Genomic DNA, 22,362 nt, shown 5'->3' with positions numbered 1-22,362 from the left:
ACATTAACCCCAGATGTGCCAGTATTATTACTGCAGTAAAGCCGATAATCAAGATATTATCCACAAATGTACCAGTATAATTCCTATAGAAAATGGATAATCAGAATATTAACCCCAGACATGCTAGTAGGAGTGGAAGGCATGCCCATCTTGGATATTTTTCTAGAGGAACAGGGAGAAAAGAACGTGCAGGACATTTAAACTACAATCCGGGACAGCGGGCCGTGTTCTTAAAATTGAAAAGCAGGACAGCTGGGAGTTGCTGATACATTGCTGTGCTCATAATGCAATGCCTCCTGCCATCAGAGCCGACTTATTCCAGCATGCTTAAAACTGATGAGAACCAACCCTTACTCTAACCTACTGGCGTTTTGTAGGCACAGTATTGGGGAACCAAATGATTTGTGAAATAATCTTACTCAAAGAAAAATAATTAAAATTAAATTACATTTTAGATAAGCATATGTGATTTTCTATCTTTCTGCATTCAAACCCCCAAACAAACAAAAACAAATTAATACCGAGTAGCAAAACATCTCCAACATTTGTATTAATCATGGCTCCAAGGAAGTGAAGCAGAGTCTCCACCACTTTCTGCAGTGCAGTCACAGTGCTGAGAAGATGTATCTCAGTGGTGAACAATTCATTCTTATGCTTCAGAGTAGACAACAGAGCTGCCATTAATCTGTAACGTTTAGAAAAATGAGCAACTGTTACAAGGGCACACTAGAAAAATAGCTTCAACTTTCTATCTAGTATTTGTAAAAAGTTGTAAGACAGATATTGATCAATTAATAAAAAGAGTTGTCCTTAAAGGGATACTATCATGAGAAAACATGTTTTTTCAAAACGTATCAGTTAATAGTGCTGCTCCAGCAGAATTCTGCACTGAAATCCATTTTCACCCCCCCAGAAGCCTAACAACAGAACAATGGGAATGTAACGAGGTAGCAGCTTCCTAACACAAGATAACAGCTCCCTGGGAAATCAAAGAACAGCACTTAATAGTAAAACCCAAGTCCCACTGAGACACATTCAGATTCATTAAGTAGGAGAAATAACAGCCTGCCAGAAAGTAATTTCATCCTAAAGTGCAGGCACAAGTCACATGACTGGGGCAGCTGGGAAACTGACAAAATGTCTAGCCCCATGTCAGATTTCAAAATTGAATATAAAAAAATTGGTTTTGAGAAATGGATTTCAGTGCAGAATTGCTGGAGCAGCACTATTAACTGATGTGTTGGAAAAAACATGTTTTTCCATGACAGTATCCCTTTAAGAAATGGCATCTGAAAGTGTACCTATTCCAACACATGAATGCTTTGGCTTAAATGCAAGTGCATCTGGTAGTTTACAATAAATTTCACAGTGTTATTGCATTTTGAACAGGCATCAAATGTATACAAATCAAGCGTGTTGATATTGGTACGATGATGGCAATATTCAAACCTGATGAGCAAACATGATTTTTTGTAACCAGTTGTCGTCAAACTAGTCATAGAAAACTTTCATAGGGCTCCACATAATTAAATGGACAATTCAATGAATGATAATGATCATTAAACGGTCAGTTAGGTATCGGTTAGTGATGCAAATGACACGGTCAGCAAAGACTCTGGTGGGGGCCCAGAGAACCTTTTCTGGGAGAGTGGGACAGGCACCTAAAGGGAACCAAAGTGCAACCAGAGTGCGGAGGGGGAGCATACATACAGAGCTGGTCCAAAGGGTGTCCATCTCACTGCAGGAGGCACTTTCCTTAAGCATTACGCATTACATCCATTTCTTAGTCTTGAGTTGTTGTTTTTTTATAAAAAGACCGGAGGAATTATTTATTGAACATCGGCATCTAGAATACTCACATTATCGGGAAAGTAGGATCAGCAGCAATTGACTTGTAACATCCAAACAATGTCTCTAATTGCTGGGCTGGCTCACAGTCTTCATAATTACATTTGCTTTAAATGGATTAGAAACTGGTTCATTTGACTTTTTCAAACTTTCTGCAGAGTTGCTTGGGGTCTCGGATGGATATCCTGAAGAAGCACATAGCTATTAAACAGAAGCAAGAGATCTCCTCTAAACAGTCTCACTGCTTTTTTCTTAAAGGCCTTGGATTACACAGCTAAATATTCCAAGGTCATTTTTATAGATGTATATCATTACTGTTTCGTATATATATAAAAAAAAAGCATTTTACACATTGTATACTAGTAATTTGCAGGCCGGCCTGAAACCCACGAGTCGGGCGGGTGCAGGTTGGCTGCCACATCAAATCTTCGGGTTGTGGGAGGATTCAGGTTGAGCTCTCCCTGCCCACGAACTAACACATCTGGCTCCTCCATATATATATTTGCGCCTGCCCCGCCCCTTTCGTGAGGTCAAGTCTTTAAATGGAGGAGCTGGGCCGGATGAGGGTGGGTTAGGGTCAGGTGTCACTACTTTATACCATTTAGTGACTGCATTAAGGAAAGATGTTACTTTTCAGTATAGCACAGGGGTCAGCAACCTTTACTATCAAAAGATCCATTTTGCCCCCTCTTCCACTAAAGAAAAATAGTCTGGAGCCGCAAAACATAACACAACAAAATTTTAAAAGTTTTAACCTTTTTTAAATTTTAACTATTACAACAACAGAATACAACAAACAGAAGTGCAGTGTGCATGTGTAGGCCTACTTTGAAATAAATTAAACACTTAATAGCACTATTAAATGCCAGTGTTTTCATCTGTTTAATGTGACTTCTCTTTATGAAGGTCCATACTGATCTTCCTTCTCTTGTCTTCAGTGTGTGACCGCGGTAAGGACCATGATGAATCATCTTGCAGAGGCTTAGTCTTGCTTTCATTCCTGGGACATCTATACAGTTCTCGCACCTGCTGGTGGCTTTCTGAGTGTGCGACAGCAGTAAGCTAACCGTTAGCTTACCGTGGTCGCACACTCAAGAACGCGACAGGCAAAGCAGCAAGACCGAGCTGCAGCAAGCAGGATGAAGAGCCGAATGAAGCTCCAGAGCCGCGGGTTGCCTACCCCTGGTATAGCAGGAAAATGTACCAAGCCATTGGACAATGAAGTCTATTTAAGTATGTTTGTTTGGGGGTATCCAATTTTTCTGGCAAACCCACTTCGCTGAAAGTGAATCTGGAGCAAGTGGATACCAATGAGGGCCATATCATTAACTGTCTACTCATTATGGTGATGAAGCTTTCAGAGGTCACATTCAGACCGCTCTTCTTCAAGGTAAGGCAATATAGATGTTAGTCACTGCTTCACTAGTTTCTAGCATATGCATCTTATTCACTGCAGCTTTTTGATTGGGCAAAAACCGATGACGTAGTCTGGCAGACTGTATCGCTGATAAACTAAAAGGGCTCTTCACTCTGCAGGCCTTCACTGAAATCCTGATTCAAACAAATACTATAAAAATAGTTATGTTATATTTCAAAATTAATTTGAATGGTGGAATTGTCAGTTACTTACAAATGCAGTGAAGGGAATAAATGCAAGATTAGAGCTGCCCTTTTTGATAATCTTCTTTAACAAGGGGCAATAAAGCAAAACATTTTTGGAGGTTAAACATGACTCCCCAATGTATAATTTTCTGCAAATAGAAGATGGACTTTTCTTTTTTCAGTATAAGTCCACCCTGTATGTAAAAGTGACACAAATATCCTCCTAGCTTAGTTTTGAATTGTATTCTGAAAATGTTGTTTTAGTGATATCATAGTGTAAGAAACTGACTTGTATAAACACTAGTGTTGCAAATTCAATTCACATACTCTGAGGAACTTTATCCAATCTCCTAACTGTTTTCTCTCATCAGATAAACCAGTTTTGACTCAAAAAAACAACACTGAGAAGAGCTGCTTGTTACTGGACTCATCCTGCACAAAATCTTTCTGTATGATAACCAGCATTTTCTGAGCAAGGAGAGAACAGAAGCATTAATGATGCCATTGGAGATCAGGTAACTCTTATTTAGTCTGTTTTATTATTGCAATTTGCTCATTGACCTTATCCGGAAATATAAATGAATTCAGGTATAATGTAGTGTAAAATGTGGAATAAAGCTTTTTAATCGGCACGTTGCGCGATTCTACTGGCCAGTGGCAAACGAGCAGAAGATTTCTCACCCACAATTATTTATACACAACTGTGAGCAACAAATCTCCCAAAAAGGTGTCTCCATTGGAAACTTCGGGTGACTTTGCAATATGTTGGTTTTACCACCAGCAATTTCCGTTATTTCCAATGGAGACGGACTTTTGTGAGATTTGTCATCCGCAGTTGTGCATTTTTGTCGCAGGCGACAAAATCTCCCCATTGGCCATGCCCTAAATAATTGCAGGTGAAATCTCAGTTGGTCACTGCCTTAAGTTAGATGCTTTTGGTTAAAGGAACAGTAACACCAAAAAATGAAAGTGTTTTAAAGTAATGAAAATATCATGTAGTGTTGCCCTGCACTGGTAAAACTGATCTGTTTGCTTCAAAAACACTACTATAGTTCATATAAACAAGCTGCTGTATAGCATTGGCGGAAATCTAAAAACGGCACAGGTTAACGAATGGATAACAGATAACACATTTAGACCGAGTTTATCTGCTATCTGCTGTGTAACCTGAGCCCTTTCTCCTTTAAATGGCTGCCCCCATTGTTACACAGCAGCTTATTTATATAAACAATAGTAGTGTTTCTGAAGCAAACACAGCAGTTTTACCAGTGCAGGGCAACACTGCGTTATATTTTCATTCCTTTAAAACACTTCTATTTTTTGATATTACTGTTCCTTTAAAGGTGAAGACACACAGAGATACTAGTAGCAGCGACTTGATGTGGCTACAAATGCCTAAAAAATACCCTGCTATAAAGACCATACCAAAAATTGTCTCTGCCTTGATGGCCTTTCCACCAATGTGGGCCTGCATATTCTTCATCATGTTCTGTACCAGTAGTGCTGAAATTACATTTTGAACTGGTCAGGGATGGTTTCACTGTAATTTCACTGTTGATACTCCAATGATTGGGGTAGTTCTGTGTAGGAACAAACCTAAAACAAGGAATGTGGGCTTTGTGTCTTGGTGCAAATTTCATATGGGACCTACTATGCTTTTTTTCCATATTTTTCATCCAGAATTTTTCTGATTTCTGCAAAAAAAAAATTTCTCGAAGACTGCTTGCAGATTTCCCTTTGTTTAGGATATGTCAGCTTGTTGATCAGAAAAGGCAGGACTGGGCTAACATTGCACCACAGAACATTTGAAAAACACTTGCTTAAAGGGTAAAGACCATATTGACAGAAAATCCTGTTGGCTACGATTCCCCTTTTTGTTGGTTAGCGGATAGGAAATATCAGGAGATTCACACTTCCATTGCAATCAGGGGGACCTTTTCAACCTCACAGCCAAACAGTGCAGTTTGCGGTCATGACTGGTATCAGCCCTTGTGCAACCAATTTAAGAAGAGTAATTGTGAATAAAAACATGTTCCCAAACCTTGGGATGAGATGTAATAATTATACAGTGTTGTGTATGGTGCTCATTTCTTTAGCAGCCCTGGAAGACAAATTGTTAAATTATTTGACCTAGTAAATCCTCCTGCATTACTTACAAACCATACCATTCTGATAAGGAGCTGGTCTAGAGGGGATAAAAATAACCTCTCTGGGTGTAACCCTTCCACGCATCAGAAACCCGCCTCCACTTTAACATCACCTCAAAGTTACAAAGAACTCTCAGAAAATTCATTACAATAAATAACTCAATTATAAATTTATTTTCAATAATATCATTACAATAAATATGCCGGCAGTATTACTTTATATAACTGCCAATCCAGCTCCTGAAACAGCAAAACCTTCCACAGACAGACTATCTCGTTAAAAAAGCAATTAAAATAGCACTGTTCGTTTTGGCACTAAAGTATCTAATCGTTTTATCCAATATGTCTCGCGTTGTGGCAACATTTCGGACCTACCCCCCTCTCTTCTGGGTTCAGGTACATGATTGATACCAGTGTATTTAAAAGTAGGTGATCTATGGCCCATTTCAAGATAGTGCTTGGCCACAGGCTTCACTGTCTTCCCATCCCTGAGTGCTGTGCTAATGGCAAATCTATGTCTAGCCATGCAAATTCTTAGGGTTAAATCCGTTTTGCCTATATATGCTAAGCCAGAAGGGCAGGTAACCATATATACAACATGTGTGGTGGTGAATACAATTAGGACATCTGAAACCCTCCGTTTACCAAACTTGAGCCAAGACGACTGTTGTCTTTGGTAACATTTCACCAGGTCCGTTAAGATCAACAACTCACGTAAATGTTGTCCCCTTGTGTATGCCATCACCGGGTGATCCTTGTCAGCCCTGATGATGGGCCAATTGTCCCTTACCATGCGACTTACTCAGTCTGAGGCCGTGTTGTACCTGATGACAAAAGTCATTTGACTACTATTAAACTTCTCACGTGGGGTTCTTATCCTTTCACCGGCAGATTCTAATGTTTTTCTCAATCTCTCTCACATTTCACTGATCTGGGTTTCACACCTTTCTTTGTTTGAGTTATATCGTAGGACCCGACAAAATTGCACGACAGGAAGGGATTTTTTAAAGTGTTATAGGGTGACAACTAGATCTATGTAGCAGAGTGTTCCTGTCTGTGGTCTTCCGGTACAGGGAATAGTGTTACCTATCATTTTCACACTACACTTCCACATCCAAAATCTGCACAGTATGTTCATCACAAGGAGCACTTTTATCCTTTATAATAACCTTTCCTTCAGAATTTAATGGTCCTACCAAACCCAGTTTTTTTTTCTATTGCCAGATTAATAATGAAGCTTCACACAAGAGTAGTTTTATGGATTTTTATTGTATGACAAATTTACATGCACCTACATATATTTTTATGTTGCTTATATTTATTGCTCTATAGCAGGGATCCCCAACCTTTTGAACCCGTGAGCAACATTCAGAAGTAAAAGGAGTTGGGGAGCAACACTAGCATGAAAAATGTTCTTGGGGTGCCAAATAAGTGGTGTGATTGACCATTTAGTAGGATTGTCACCCTACATTGAGGTTCTGTTTGGCAGTACATCTGGTTTTTATACAACCAAAACTTGCCTCCAAGCTAGGAACTCAAAAATTAGTATCTGCTTTGAGGCCACTGGGAGCAACATCCAAGGGGCTGGAGAGCAACATGTTGCTCACGAGCTACTGGTTGGGGACCACTGCTCTATAGCTTGTGTGTTTCTAAATATGCCTTGGAAGATTTGTCTTGAAGATATCAGGCAACTCCATTCCTTGAAATAACTCTCTCCTGATCTGTATTCTAGATTCACCGAAGTAGGACCAGTTGAACTTATGAAGTGCCTTGCTCCATTTGGCTTACTTTATCCTTTTCACTGTATCACAAAATTAGGAAAATAAAGTTACATTTCTGGACAGAAGTTGACAATAAAAAGAAATGTATTGAAATAACACCTACGTTCTTCGGTGACAAGTTCTGTATACAGCAACACACACGAGAATTCCAACACAAATCAGGCTAAGTACGCAAATGATTGTTGTGCTTATTTTTCTGAGTTTTTCCAGATTTTCAAATGCTTCTTTCAGCATATCTGTAAAAGATAATTATGTAATAAGCAGCTTGATCTACCAGTAGGAACGCTAATATATATGCTTTAATGGGTATATTTTCTGTCTATGGGGTCATATACATATAAATAGTTTTTCTATAATAAGACATACGATCATACTTTGCAATGTCTGCCAGGAAAAAATAAAATATAAACACTTCGTGTAAAGTCATTATCCAGTAGCAGCTTAATGGTAAAATTATAGACTATAGTTCGGTTTTGGACCAGGGACTAGTGAGGAGTTTTTAAAGTACATCTTTAATAGACATAGTAAAGGGACATGATACAAAAACTTTCTTACCTTCTACTGGTTGGTCTGTATTCAGTTGAAAACTTCCTATAAAAACAAACAAATAATGGTTGTTAGGAGTTCATTTACTCAAAGATTGGTAAGGATTGGTTTATGTTTTACTGAGACAGAATGAAATTGGAGCAGTTCAAGAATTCATATTTGACAAAAAAATGTGTAAAGAGCAGCATACTTTTAATTATAAAAATATTCTACGAATATGAAATTAACTGTATATACAGCAGAATATCCATATAGAATGATATACAATAATATACAATATGCAGATTTAAATAGTTTATTAAATCTACTGAAAAATTTACCTTTCCTGTATTTCTCTTTCATGGCATCAAGCAACTCCTCCATCGTATCTTTTATTTCCTGGACCTTGGAATCTGTAATCAAATGGAACAAATATTACTGAGCGTAAAAACACAAGAGCCCAAATAACTGCAGCTACAGTAAAAGTAGTTCAGTGTTTTTAATATGTTTATTTGCATCCATAATGCAATTGTGTCACAAACATATTGGTGTTTACTAATAAAAAGTTAAAGCGTTTTACCCTTGCTGTTCTTGAGATCACTCAGAATATCTGTTAATTTCTTCTTTGCAGAATCTACAAAAGCAAACAGTAATGTAATTATTAATGCTATTGTAATTTAATATTCTATGTGGTTTTTGCTTATGAAATGAAACATTAATGATGGACCAAATCTGAAATTTTTGGGTTTGGCCGAATACTGAGTCATCTCCAAAAATGCATATATAGGGGCAGATTTATCAAGGGTCAAAGTGAATTCGAGGGAGTTTTCGAAGTAAAAAAATTCGAAATTTGAAGTAATTTTTTGGATACTTTGACCATCGAATAGGATACTACGGGGCCCATTTACTTAGCGCGAGTGAAGGAATAGAGGGGAAAAAACGTTGAATTTCGAATGGTTTCGAAGTCAAAGGATTTAACTTCAACAGCCAAATATCGAGGGTTAATTAACCCTCGATATTTGACCTTAAGTAAACTTGCCCTTACAACTTCGAATCTACTTCTAATTTGATTCGAAGTAAAATATTTAGAATATTCGATAATCGAAGTTCTGTCTCTTTAAAAAAACTTTGACTTCAATAGTTCGCCAAATTAAACCTGCCGAAGTGCTATGTTAGCCTATGGGGATCTTCTAGACCATTTTTCTAAGTCTTTACACATCAAAGTAGAATCGTTCGATCGTACGCTAAAATCGTTTGAATCGTTCAAACGATTTTACTTCGATCATTCGATAGCCAAATTTGGTAAAAAAAGTATTTCGATTCAAGGGTCGAATTTCAAAGTATTTATCACTTTGAAATTCGACCCTTGATAATAAAAATATTCCATTAATGTTGAAAAAAACTAATTACACAGTGGTTCTCTAGAGTGTTATTCTACATAATTATAAGGAATCTGATTCAGTTAAGACAAATAAGGACCCTGCAAATTATTGATTAGTATATAAACAAATAATGACCTATATTTTAGAGAGTTTTACCTTTGGTGTTCTTGAGATCATCTATCATATCTGATACTTTCTTCTTTGCAGCATCTCCTAACAAAAGCACACAGTGATGTAATTATTAATGCTGAATCTAAAAGAGCCTTGGCAACAAATGTAATTAAATGATCTATCTGCTGAATACCATACTGGACCTGAACCCTTCTTTGCATATTAAATTAAATAGTAAAATTCAATCAATATTGAACATAAAAAAATGTAACTTTGTGGTTGTCTAGAGCGTAATTACTAGAACGACCATTATTTGCATATTCAAATTCAGATTTGGTTTGGTATTCATCCAGATTTTTCATGAAGGATTCGGGGATTCAGCCAAATCCCAAATAGTGGATTTGGTGCATCCCTAATTAATAATCACAAATATACGTCAGTGGTTAATTATAGAGATATATGTAACATATTAAACTTTTGTTTATGAGAGTTTTACCTTTGCTGTTCACCAGATCTGTTATTTTCTTCTTTGCAGAATCTAGAAAAGCACACAGTAATGTAATTATTAATGCTGAATCTAAAAGAGCCCTGACAACAAATCTAATGTAATGATCTATGTGGTTTTGCATTTGAAATTAAACATTAATGATGGACCAAATTCAGAATTTTTGCATTTGGCCAAGTACTGAATCATCCTCTGAATAGTTCACTGTATCTAAACCCTAATTTGCATATTAAGTATGGATAAAATAAAAATATTCCATTAATACTGAACAAAAAATTTCAATTGCAGTTGTCTAGAGAGTAATAATTATAAGGGATCCTTTCTAAATCAGAATCCTGCAAATACTAATATTTGACTAAACCACGATTCATATTCTGGATTTGGCGCATCCCTAATAAACATATTCCAATTGATTTAAGTGCACCCTTTATAACACGTGTTTTGCATACGTTTATTTGCATCAATAATGCAAGTGTGTCACAAGCATGTCAGTGTTTAATTATAGAAATTAATGTTCACATGTTAAACTTTTGTTTATGAGAATTGAAAGAGTTTTACCCTTGCTGTTACTGATATCACTCATCATATCGGTTATTTTCTTCTTTGCAGAAGCTCCTAAAAAAAGCACACAGTAATGTAATTATTAATATTCTAATTAAATATTCTATGTGGTTTTGCATAGGAAATTACACATTAATGATGGACCAAATCTGACATTTTTGGTTTTGGCCGATTGTTCAATCATCCTCAAAATAATCTACTGAATACCGTACACATATTAATTTGATGGAATAATTAAGCCATAAAATGACGGTTTTGAGTCTATTATTAACATGTATATAGTGCCAACATATTGCGTAGCACTGTAAAGTAAATGTGATACAAGTAAATCACATGAATTATATACATAGAACATATGGAGTTACATACATCACAATCAATACCGGTACAAAAGGTGAGGAAGGCCCTATACAAAAGAGCATACACTCTAAAGGGAAGGGAGTAATACACAAGGTGTGGGAGTGGGCAAGATCGAATTAAGTGGGTGAGAAATGTGGTACTGTATGTGGTGTTGCATTTGGTAATTAATCAGTGTGAGGGTAGGCTTCTCGAAAGAAGTGCGTTTTAAGAGATTTCTTGAAAGCAGAAAGGTTGGGAGAAAGTCGGACAGACCGTGGGAGAGAGTTCCAGAGGAGGGGTGCAGCCCTTGCAAAGTCTTGAATGCGAGCATGTGAGGAGGTAATGAGAGAAGAGTTGAGTAGCAGGTCAGTAGAGGAGCGTTGAAAGCGGTTGGGTGAGAATATAGAGATGAGTTCAGAGATGTAGGGTGGGGTAGAGTTATGAAGTGCTTTGAATGTCAGGGTCATTAATTTGAATTTGATTCTGAAAGGTAATGGAGGCAAGTGCAGGGATTGACAGAATAGCGAGGCAGAGGAGGAGCGGTTGCTGAGGTGTATGAGCCTCGCAGCAGTGTTCATTATGGACTGGAGAGGTGACAGTCTCTGGAGGGGAAGACCAATTAAAAGAGAGTTACAGTAGTCTAGACGTGATATGACGAGAGTGAATAAGAATTTTGGCAGCATCTTGGGTGATAAATGATCGTTTTTTGGATATGTTCATTAGGCGGAAGTGACATGATTTAATAAGTGACTGGATATGAGGAGTGAATGACAGGGTATAGAGTTATTACTATTATTTTTAACTAAAAATTCACAGGGCACTACTGTGTATAAGAATTTATTAAGATATTACCTTTCTCAGCAATTTGTCGCAAATGGTCTTTGCCCTCTAAAATAATAATAATAAAATGTTATTAGTACTACTGAAAAAATTGACATCTATAAGAATTATATGCAAATGTTCATTTCTAAATATCTGCAACTTTTCTGTAGTCTGTGTACACCCATGATTTTATCTGACTAAACAGTTATAATACATCTTGAACATTTGCTGCAATCAACAAGTTCACCAATATCAGGGAGGTTATCCCTAGGCGCCCAATCAGCTTGACTACATACACCTTTAAAAACACATTTAGGGGGTTATTTATCAAAGTCCGAATTTAGCTCAATATTTTCTGAAAAAAACTCAGACCAAATCCGCACGGGGTTTTTGGTCTTATTTATTAATACACTTTCCCGAAAATGTTGTTTGCAGGAAAAAATCCGATATTCACGATTTTTCACCCTAAAACACAGAGTTTCTGAGGTTTTTTCTACCTTGAAAAAACTCACAACCCAAATGTAAAAAATTTGATTAAAAGCAATCAGGTGAAAAAACACAACTATCTCGAATTATAGGCTGAAAAGCCTTGAATTTATTGAGTTTTCGAGCGCAAACCACAGAAAAAAACCTGAAAAGCAAAAAAACATTTTCAAATGGTTAAATGGACCTCTGCCATTGACTTCTACATAACCTCGACAGGTTTTAGCTGTAGTGTTTTCAGATTCAGAATTTTAGCAACTTTGTGGCATAATAAATCTTGGGGGAAAAAATTATAACGAAAAAAGATTTTTTAGTGACTACCCTTGAAAAAGTCGAATTTCTAGGGGAAAACACAACTCGACCTTTAATAAATACCCCCCTTAATGTGGGTTTTATATGAATAGGCTTAATGTAAAGATGCATAGCATTAGACAATTTCATAAAGCAAATGTACTTACTTTGTAGTAATCCAGGTGACTCTGTTACAGGTGCAGCTGAGGCATCCCTGGTGTCCGGTACTGGTATTTCTATGGAAAGGAAGACAACACAATAGTAGAAATGTAACAAACATGTCATCGACAGGTAATATTTAATAATAGTATAACTCAGTATAGATTATTATGTACCAAAAAATTCCATGTCGACATATTCCCTTTATATTTATGGCTGGCAGTCGTTTACACTATAAAGCCACACATTATATGTAACATAGTCCGCATTTATTTTAGGCCATATAAGATACAATGCAAGCAAGGACTATGGATTTTAATTTAATGAGTGTGGCAGCTCTAATTATTTTTGCGTGTAGTAAACCACATTTTGAACATAATAAGCTGCCTGTGTATTAGGGTTTACAGTTAAAATTTAGAAACGTGAGAACTAAATCTTACGTGAGAATATGATGTAAATTAATTTTACGTTATTGAAACTAGGGATGCACCAAATCCAGGATTCAGTTCTGGATTTGGGCAGAATTCAGCGTTTTTCAGCAGGATTCAGCCGAATCCAAATTTCCATATGCAAATTAGAGGTGGGAAGGGAAATCAGGTAACTTTTTGTCACAAAACAAGGAAGTAAAAAATGTTTCCCTTTCCATCCATAATTTGCATATGCAAATTAGGATTCGGTTCAGTATTCGGCCGAATCTTTCCCGAAGGATTTGGGGGTTTAGCCGAATCCAAAATAGTGCATCCATAATTGTAACTGCTGAAGGATTTACCTTTCCTGTGTTTGCCCTTTACTGTATGAATCAGCTTCTTCATCTTTTCTTGTATTTCCTGGACCTTGGAAGCTGTAATAAAATGGAACAAATATTACAGAAGCTGAAGGACATACGAGCCCAAATAGTTGCAAATATAGTAAAACACGCTTATTGAATATGGTTATTTGCATTATACTGTTACAGTGTTAACTCAACATGCTGTTTTAAATTTAGCTGCATAAAGGGGTGTTGATTTTAGGGATGCACCGAATCCAGGATTTGTCTTGGGATTTGGCCCTTTTCAGCAGAATTCAGCAGAATTCGGCCGAATCCTTCTGCCCGGCCAAACCAAATCCTAATTTGCATATGCAAATTAGGGGCAGGGAGGGAAATCAGGGGACTTTTTGTCACAAAACAAGGAATTAAAAAATGTTTTCATCTTCCAACCCCTAATTTGCATATGCAAATTAGGATTCGGTTCAGCCGAATCAAAAATAGTGGATTCGGTGCATCCCTAGTTGATTTAGTCGAAATCTGATCTGGCTATAAAGTATATTAATGCTACTATTATCAACTATATTTAGGGGCATGAAAACAATATGACTTATATAGGACATCAACCATGCCCTTAATAAAACCCTTAAATATTCTGTTTGTGTGCATTTAGTTGCATAGTTTTTGAATAAATGGAGAATTCAATAATTAGCTGTTGTAGACGATTTCTGTGATTCACGGTTGATAATATAAAGCAAATTTAAATGTGTTTCAGTCACATTAGAATATTACAGAATGCGTGCAATTATGCAATTAACTACCGGTAAAGGATAATTGAGTAATATAAAATGTCACTGGGTCTCTTAACTAGAACATTTTATTCTGTGTTTACTTAGTTCTGGGCAAGCAAATACCTATGGCCTTATGATTTACAGTAGTACTATTAAAGGGTAAAAGAATAAAAGATGAACCTATGTTATGTATCTTTTCTTAGAGCAGTATGGACACTGTTACAGGTCAGCTGATCAAAATAATAAATCTTACCTTTCTCTTGTGCTTCAGGGGGCAAATCATTTTCTTTACTTTTGAAATTCGTGGGTCTGCCACCTGTAAAACCACAAAAACATCTCATTAGTTCTACTGAACTAAAAGGGCAGACAAGCCTGCACCAAAAACACATAGGGGCAGATTTATCAAGGGTCGAATTTCGAAGTAGAAAAAGCTTAGAAATTCGACCATCGAATTGGAATACTTCGAATAGCGGAGTCGAAGTTTTTTTACATTGAATTTGGACATTTGCGATCAAAGTAAAATCGTTCGAACGAACGCTTCGAAGGATTTCATCCATCGATCGAACAATTTTTCTTCGACTTCAAAAAACTTATAAAAATTCTCTAGAAGGTCCCCATAGGCTAACATAGCACTTCAGCAGGTTTAATTTGGCGAGGTATTAAAATCAAAGATTTTTTTAAAGAGACAGTACTTCGAATTTCGAATTTTTTTACTTCAAAAATTCCCTCGAATTCACTTCGACCCTTGATAAATCTGACCCATAAAGTAAACATGTATGTTTTGGCTTGGTAACCCTTAAGTTGGCCATATATGTAACAATTACGATCAATTTCATTAAAAAAGTTAAGAGCTGAATCCTCAGATAAACAGGTAGAAATAATAGAATTCTACCTCTATCGGACAATTAAGCATTATCCCCTGCCCGATATTTGGGTGCCTTCAAAGACACGATATCCAAGTCTTGCAGATATCAGTTTGGCTTGTTTCCCACCATACATGCGCCGAATGTTGTAGAAAACGAAGTTTCTATCTGTGCATATATTGCCTCCTTTGATACTGGTGTTTCCCCAAATATTTTTATTACAGTAATAAGAAAAGTTCACAAAATGTTTAATAAAATATTGTGTATCTTACTAAAGGTAAGTTTCAATTCCTCAATATTTTGACTTAGCAAATCCTTCTTCTGTAGTAATTCTTTCCGCTGTAGATCATTAGGTTCTGTAATAAAAAAAACATGATTTGCAAAATGTCTTTTATGAGAGAAATACATTGTCATACTAATATCCAGTGTTTGCCTAGTCTATAGACTAAAAATGATTCCTTTGATTTATATTGGTTAAATGATGTGGGGTGCAGTGAAGGTAACAGCGTTAAATTCAATTATATAAGGTTTTATTTTATTTACAAATTTAAAGGAAAGGAGCAATCTTGTTAACAATTCCCTATTGTCAAATTTAATGGGAATGACCCGTAAGTACAGCAGTCAAGATATCACCTTCAAACACTTATCTTCTATCTATTATAGTAGCACAGAAATTTTGACAATAGGTTCTATATTCGGTATTAATAAGTGAATATTAAATAAATACCTGTTGTTCCATTAATAGATGTTGTTAAAAATAAGATTGTAAATAAAAAAAGACAGATCGAATTCATTCTCTCTGTCTCCGTTGAAAGTCAAGTGTAAAATGACTACAATATCCTGCTGAACCTTAAGCTTTACTGTGATCATTATGATGTCATAATGGTCAAAAGATCATTATGATGTCATAATAGTCCAAAGATCATTATGATGTCATAATGGTCAAATGATCACTATGATGTCATAATGGTCAAAGGATCACTATGATGTCATAATGGTCAAAGGATCATTATGATGTCATAATGGTCAAAGAAATAAAGGCATGAACAGTTAATATCTATGAAAGTTTTTATCCAGTAAATCACTGTTGATCAAACTCTGTTTTACTGTAGTAATGAATAGGAAAGATGCCTAATTATAGCCCTCAAGATGCATCATGACTTGTAATATATGTCCTAGTTTAGTTAAAAAGTCTTGACAATCAGTTTTATTTCTACCAGTGTACAATAACATGCAGTTGTTACCTATTATTCCATATGTAGTTGTTGCTAAAATGGAAATTGTCGGCCAAACAAAAAAAAGAGATTTTCTCTCTCCATTGTCGGTCTTGTGTCATGTGACAAGAAAGCTTATGTCCTATTGCTGCACCTCAATATTAACTGCAATGTCATAATTATGATAAAACTTGAAATGCAATGCACACTATCAACATTCTCATAAAACATGATAAAATCATTAACCTTTTTTTATCCAGTAAATCGGTCTTTATCAGACCCTGGTTTTCTTTACTAATTTAGGGATTTGTGCTTGGACGGTTTAATTTAGGGAATTACCCATAAGTACAATATTAAGGAGGGCTGATTTACCAACATACTATATGTGCTAACTTGCACAAGCGCCTTTGACAACATTCAGGGGCTTATTTACTAATATAGACTCAAGTGCAGTTGGCATTAGATTTGATGAGGTCTATGTTTTAATTTTATAATTTACAATACACTGTTTAAATTTTATTGCTGATTGGTTGCTATTGGCAACTGCGCTTGTGAACCGCCTAGTTTTGTAAGTCCTGAGCTTTATTATCACCTTAAAAACTCTTGTCCTGTTGTAGTTGCAAGCAAATTTTGCTTGCAGTTTAGTTTTACTGTCTGTTAGTATAAGTTGACATAACATTTGTATTTTTATTCTGTATGTAGTTATTAAACTAAAGATTGGCACAAAACAGATTGATGATTCTTTGTCTCTCTCCATGGTTGGCATTGCTACACTATCACATCCTGATTTTCTGAAAGCAGATAACCAGGGCCCGATTTACTTAGTGGGCGCCCCTAGGCCCACTCCCACTGCCGTTCGTCCCTCCCCTTATTCGGGCAAATTTGGGTCACTGGGACCAGAGCAATGGGTATTGGCGCACGGGAAATTTAAAACTATCATATCTCCTATGCATAATATATCAGTAAACAGAAATTTTATTATAACATAAAATATGTACATGAAATATGAAAAAACTATATGAAGATAATGGAGATTTGATTCAGTACATTATGGATAACTAACAATAGCGCTATAAATGATATTAAATGAAATGCCCCGTGACTTTATGTTTATATTTACATTTATAATGATCATTTATAATTTATTAACAAATTTATACGACGTGTTTTGATTGAACATCACAGCTAATATGAAGGAGTACAACATACATCAGTTAAATGTTTCAATGATTTTATGGTTGTATGAAATTTAGATATTAATATGTCGAGACACCAAGATGAATGATAGCAATATACAATATATGATGTGTAATATACACAATTAATTGAAAAACTTTTTAGCACATTCAAATCGATACATTTTAATTATGGGTATATATTGATGTATTTTATGATATTTATCACATATGATGGATTGATCACACAGTGTTGACTTTGCCTTCAAATTAAGTGAATCACTAATGAAATGCACCTGAGCTAGCACTTTAAAACATGTTCACGTTTGAAGTCTGCACAACTCTGAGGAAGTGCCGAGATAAGGGCACGAAACGCGTTAGTTTGCACCCCACTGCTGTAATTGTACATGTGTGCTTAAAATAAAGCGCTTTTGATATTACTACCAGTTTCCTCTCTTGGATCAGCACTTGATTGTGAGACAGAAGCAGTATATCTCCAGTGCATCCGCAGTGTTTCTGAAAAAATGTGGGTGTGATTGAGCATCATTCCGCCCCCCTAAAATCCTGCCACCCTTGGCCCAGGCCTTGGTGGCCTTTCCACAAATCCGGGCCTGCAGATAACGTGATTATACCCTTATACACTTTTCTCTAGCACACACAGACTGGGACAAGTGGGGTGGGGGTAATTCATAAGTGTTGAGAGCACAATTGCCCTCTCTAAATTAAAAAGCCAAAGAACTGGAAATTCATCTCTTACTTTTACCAGTGATGGCTTTTTAACACCCCTGTCATATGAAATGCAGCTGGGACACTGTAGCATCTATTTGTAACTTGTTTTGGGTTAACAGAGGTCGCTGGCAGATTTTTTTTTGCAGGGGGGACTAGTGCACACTAGTTACTGTAGATATTGCAAACCCCAACCACACATGACTTGTCACTGTCTGTCTCCTGCTTCAGAGGCAAAACTCAAATATAAGATAAACGTGTGGAAGAGCTATTGAAAAAAGTTGAGATTTTTTTTAAATTTTTTATAGGAAGTCAAGCACACATAAACTAGTGGTTTCACTTCTATGAAGGTAGTCATGTTGTTAGAAATTGTAAATAACTAATAAAATATCGATTTATATAAAGGTCTTTAGTATTTGATTTTCTACATACATATTACATGAACATATGCAAAAAGAAAATACGTTGAAATCTAAGATCTGTTAGGATGAGATGGCGGTGTTCACACTTCCGTAATTACCGCAGCACCAAAATAAAACAAGTGCTGGAGATTTATTTTCTTTTTTGAAAACAATAACAATACAAACAAAATAGTTAAACTAGAATCAAACATGCCCGTTATTTGTCCTAGGTATAAAATATGTAGGACATCCATAATCACCCATATGTTGGTGGACTCCGGGAGGCAGCTGTTATCTTCGTACCTGCTGCACTTTTTCTCATTAAGGACAGATTTATCAAGGGTCGAATTTCGAATTAAAAAAAAAAACAACAACCGAAATTAAATCTAAGGTTTTTTTCAATCGTATAGGTCAATTTTCGATCGAATAGGTCAATTTTCTATCAAATAGGTCCGTTTTCGATCTAATTCGATTGGCTACGATTGTATGTTTTTCCCAAAGAAAAGAGGGTTTTTTTCAATTGTATAGGTCAATTTTCGATCGAATAGGTCAATTTTCTATCAAATAGGTCAGTTTACGATCTAATTCGATTGGTTACGATTGTATCTTTTCCCCCAAGAAAAACGTTAAATTTGCTCAACATTCGATTTTTTTTATTAATTCAAATTTGCACTTCGACCATTGATAAATCTGCCCCTAAATGTATGGAGGCTCTGCTGCCGACAGCTTCTTTAGAAAGTGGCAAGGAGCCAGGAAACATGTTAAGTGGGCAGCCCCCTTGAGAGATATGCTGCTGTGCTTTTAAATGGATGTACAATAAATTTTGAACATTTTTAACTCTTCATCCAGGCTCTATGGTGCTCAGTTTTTCTACACAAACTCTGCTTGAATGTATGGGGTAATATAAAGAGCTACTGCTCTTACAGACCAAATGCAGCAACGTGAAGGTCTTTAGAGGCTCATCAGTGTTTCATATTCTTGAACTACAACTCTTGAGCATGAGCATCATCATCTGATTTATGCTGTGAGTTGTAGAATGCATTTTACCCCTTCGTCACTTATAGCTTGGGGTAAATGATCTCTTTTGCAATAATATGCTGGAATTACACATGTTCAGGACCCTGCTGTCTTCTCCCCATCGGCTGCTAGGGGACCAGTCTTGGGGGTTCATGTAACCTTACCAAAATAGGTTTGATTTATTATTTTAAAAATATTGAAGCCCTCTTTTATCAAACAACTGATATGAATCTTTATGCCCCTCTACACTTCAAGCTCCAGCATCCTCTGCCCTGGAGTTGAAGCTCACAGCAGCTGTTGTGCATGAGGATATTAGTCCTGCTGTAGGAGGCTAATTAGATTACACCCAATGTTTCTTTCAATTTGGCAGGAATTGTGGGCAGTGAGGAGGCAAGACATAAAGCTTCTTCCAGTGTTGGTTTGTGTAAAGAAGAACAGCAATTTGTTCAACTGGATAAATGAGACAGAACACCATCTGTCCGGTCTCCATGAGGCTAAAGATGACAAGCTATAAGAGCTAACTCATACTACATGGCAAGCAATATTCTGATGACACTTGGATGCAATTTGTGTCCTACACACCACTCGTTGTTGCGTGGCCTAGCCCATCTTAGTCGACAGTTGAGTATAAAGGAAAAACCGAACCAAAGCTGCTGGATGTCATTTTGTGACACCATCAACTTTTAAGGCCATGGGACACAACCACCCATTAGAAATATTTGCAACCATAAGAGTTAAGGATCACAGCCAACCAAGCTTGGGGATACTGACATTTTAACCATAATCCCTGCTTATGTATTTATTTTATTAAGTTCAAAATATATGTTACCCCTTTGCACTTCACTGGTTCCATCCCCACCTGCCCTGAGTTTGTAACATCCATCTCTCTTTTCACCTTTGCATCTAAATACAAAAATTGTTCTCTTCCAATTAAATCAATAAACAGATGCAACAAAGAAACGAATGAACATGCTATTGCTATATTGCTATAACCAGGCTAATTTTGTCTGGGTTTTAACATGATGCAATAATTGTTAGCTGCTTGTGTTGGCAGGAGCTTTTGCAAGAACTGGAGGAACAAACCGAAAAATTCATTGCGCTACAGAAGAAGAATGAAGCATCTCAGCATGATGAGGTAGATGGGAAAAAGTCAAGCAGCGCTGGGAAGAGATTGAGAAGCAGTTTGCTCTTTACCTGGGAGCTCAACATCCCATCCTAGCGGCAACTTTACTAAAGGGCGAAGTGGCTAAGGCTAGCGAAAATTCTCCAGCGTGACCTCATTTTGCCACTTCGCCGATTTATTAACGGATGCTGGCGTAAATTCGCTAGCAAAGTAGACATACTCTAGCGATACTTCGCACCCTAACGCCAGACGAAGTTGCGCTATGGCGAAGGGAAGTAACTTCGCTATTTCACTAACTTGCGGATTTTACTGATCGTTACCTGGTGTGCCAGACTTGCCTTCGCCACCTCAGACCAAGCGAAGTGCAATAGAGTAGATAGGTCTTGCTTCAAAAAAGTTGAAAAAGTCCCAAAAAACGCTGGCGTCTTTTACTTTTTTAAGGTTCATAAGCTGAAAAAAAAAGCACTTTTTTGGGGGTACCCTCCTTCCCCCCTACATTTCCTAGCATATGGCACCTAAACTATACAGTGGGCACATGTATAGGGCAAAATAACAACTCTATTTTATTTTATGAAGGTTTCCCAGTGTAATGTATTTGCTGCTACATATACGTCCATTGTACTTTAACTTGGCACCGTATGCAAATTAGGCATCGCTAGCGTAACTTCGCTACCTTTCGCTTCCCTGGGCACAACTTCACAACTATGAATGTAGAGCTGCACATTTATAAATCTTTTTAATTTACATGGCAAATGCACTTTTAATAGAGGGATGTGTTGCTTCTTTTCCTGTATTTGGAGGAAATGTTTGCACCAGTCAGGTGTGTGCCTGTTCCCTACAGGTAAGAAATGAGAAGGAATCCATTAAGAACTTCCCTTTTATGTTTCTTACCTGTAGGGAACCAGGGAAACACCTGAGTACAGCTTGGCACGGATGGGTTTATATATTAGCTGTCTAAAAGGGATAATTGTTTGTATACCTGGAATATCTGTGAGAGCGGATCCTTTCATTTGCATTTTCTGCAAATAGAAATAAATCATTTTGATATAAAACGCCTGCAAAAACAGATACCAGAGTTTCATTTCATATCACAAAGGGAAGTTTACCGAAGTAACATGCTTAGCACAAGTCATATCAATATTGTGTTTAAAACAAATCATTCTTTATTATTACTCATCTTAAATGTATTTACCCTTAAATATATTAATGTATGAGAGCATACAAATTATATAGAACCTGTAAGTGTATGTGATATTCCTTATCTGCTTTTGTGCTTGTACACAGCTATGGTAGTGTTGTTTTGAAATCCTAGACTGGCACTGATGGGTGGGGACTTTGCAACTACAGAAGGACATAAGAAATGTCTAGTGATGAGCGAATTAATTCACCAGCCATAGATTTGCTGCAAATTTCCAAATTTCGACATGTGCAAATTTTTTTTAATGTATTTGGAGAAAAAGTCACCATAAGAAAAAAACTCCAATTGATTTTAATGCATTTGGAGAAAAGAGTCACCATAAGAAAAAATGGCCATTGACTTTAATGCATTTGGAGAAAAAAATCGCCGTAAGAAAAAATGCAGCGAAGAAACGCTCATGTGCAAATTATTTTTAATACATTTTGCGAAACATTAATGCATTCGGAGGCAAAAAATCGCCATAAGAAAAAACACTCATTGATTTAATGCATTATGACAAAAAATTTACCAAAAAAAAATGCCCAATGACTTTAATGCATTTGGAGAAAAAAAG

General features: G+C 36.6%; 1 protein-coding gene across 1 annotated transcript; it reads right to left on the bottom strand.

Annotated features, from left to right (window-relative positions):
* Positions 1–7,166: 7,166 nt before the first annotated feature.
* On the bottom strand, positions 7,167–15,376 carry LOC121393526. The gene is made up of 13 exons (XM_041562360.1): positions 15,228–15,376; positions 14,346–14,408; positions 13,326–13,397; positions 12,565–12,633; positions 11,654–11,689; positions 10,460–10,516; positions 9,893–9,934; positions 9,442–9,498; positions 8,484–8,537; positions 8,245–8,316; positions 7,934–7,969; positions 7,482–7,614; positions 7,167–7,398 (listed from the first exon to the last, which is right to left on the bottom strand). The coding sequence occupies exons 1-13, from the start codon at positions 15,367–15,369 to the stop codon at positions 7,356–7,358; spliced, it is 876 nt and encodes a 291-aa protein (XP_041418294.1). The 5' UTR covers positions 15,370–15,376; the 3' UTR covers positions 7,167–7,355.
* Between the last annotated feature and the right edge of the window lie 6,986 nt (positions 15,377–22,362).

This window comes from Xenopus laevis, chromosome 5L, assembly GCF_017654675.1.
Source record: "Xenopus laevis strain J_2021 chromosome 5L, Xenopus_laevis_v10.1, whole genome shotgun sequence".
NCBI lineage: Eukaryota > Metazoa > Chordata > Amphibia > Anura > Pipidae > Xenopus > Xenopus laevis.
The sequence above is the reverse complement of the archived record's forward strand: the minus strand, read 5'-3'. Positions and strand labels throughout refer to the sequence as shown.

Coding starts and splice junctions, on each gene's coding strand:
- LOC121393526 (XM_041562360.1), bottom strand. CDS start 15,369: ATGACAATGTATTTCTCTCATAAAAGACATTTTGCAAATCATGTTTTT. Junction 14,409..15,227: donor GGAATTGAAACTTACCTTTA/GTAAGATACACA, acceptor GTGGTTTTACAG/GTGGCAGACCCACGAATTTC. Junction 8,538..9,441: donor TGATCTCAAGAACACCAAAG/GTAAAACTCTCT, acceptor TTGCTTTTGTAG/ATTCTGCAAAGAAGAAATTA.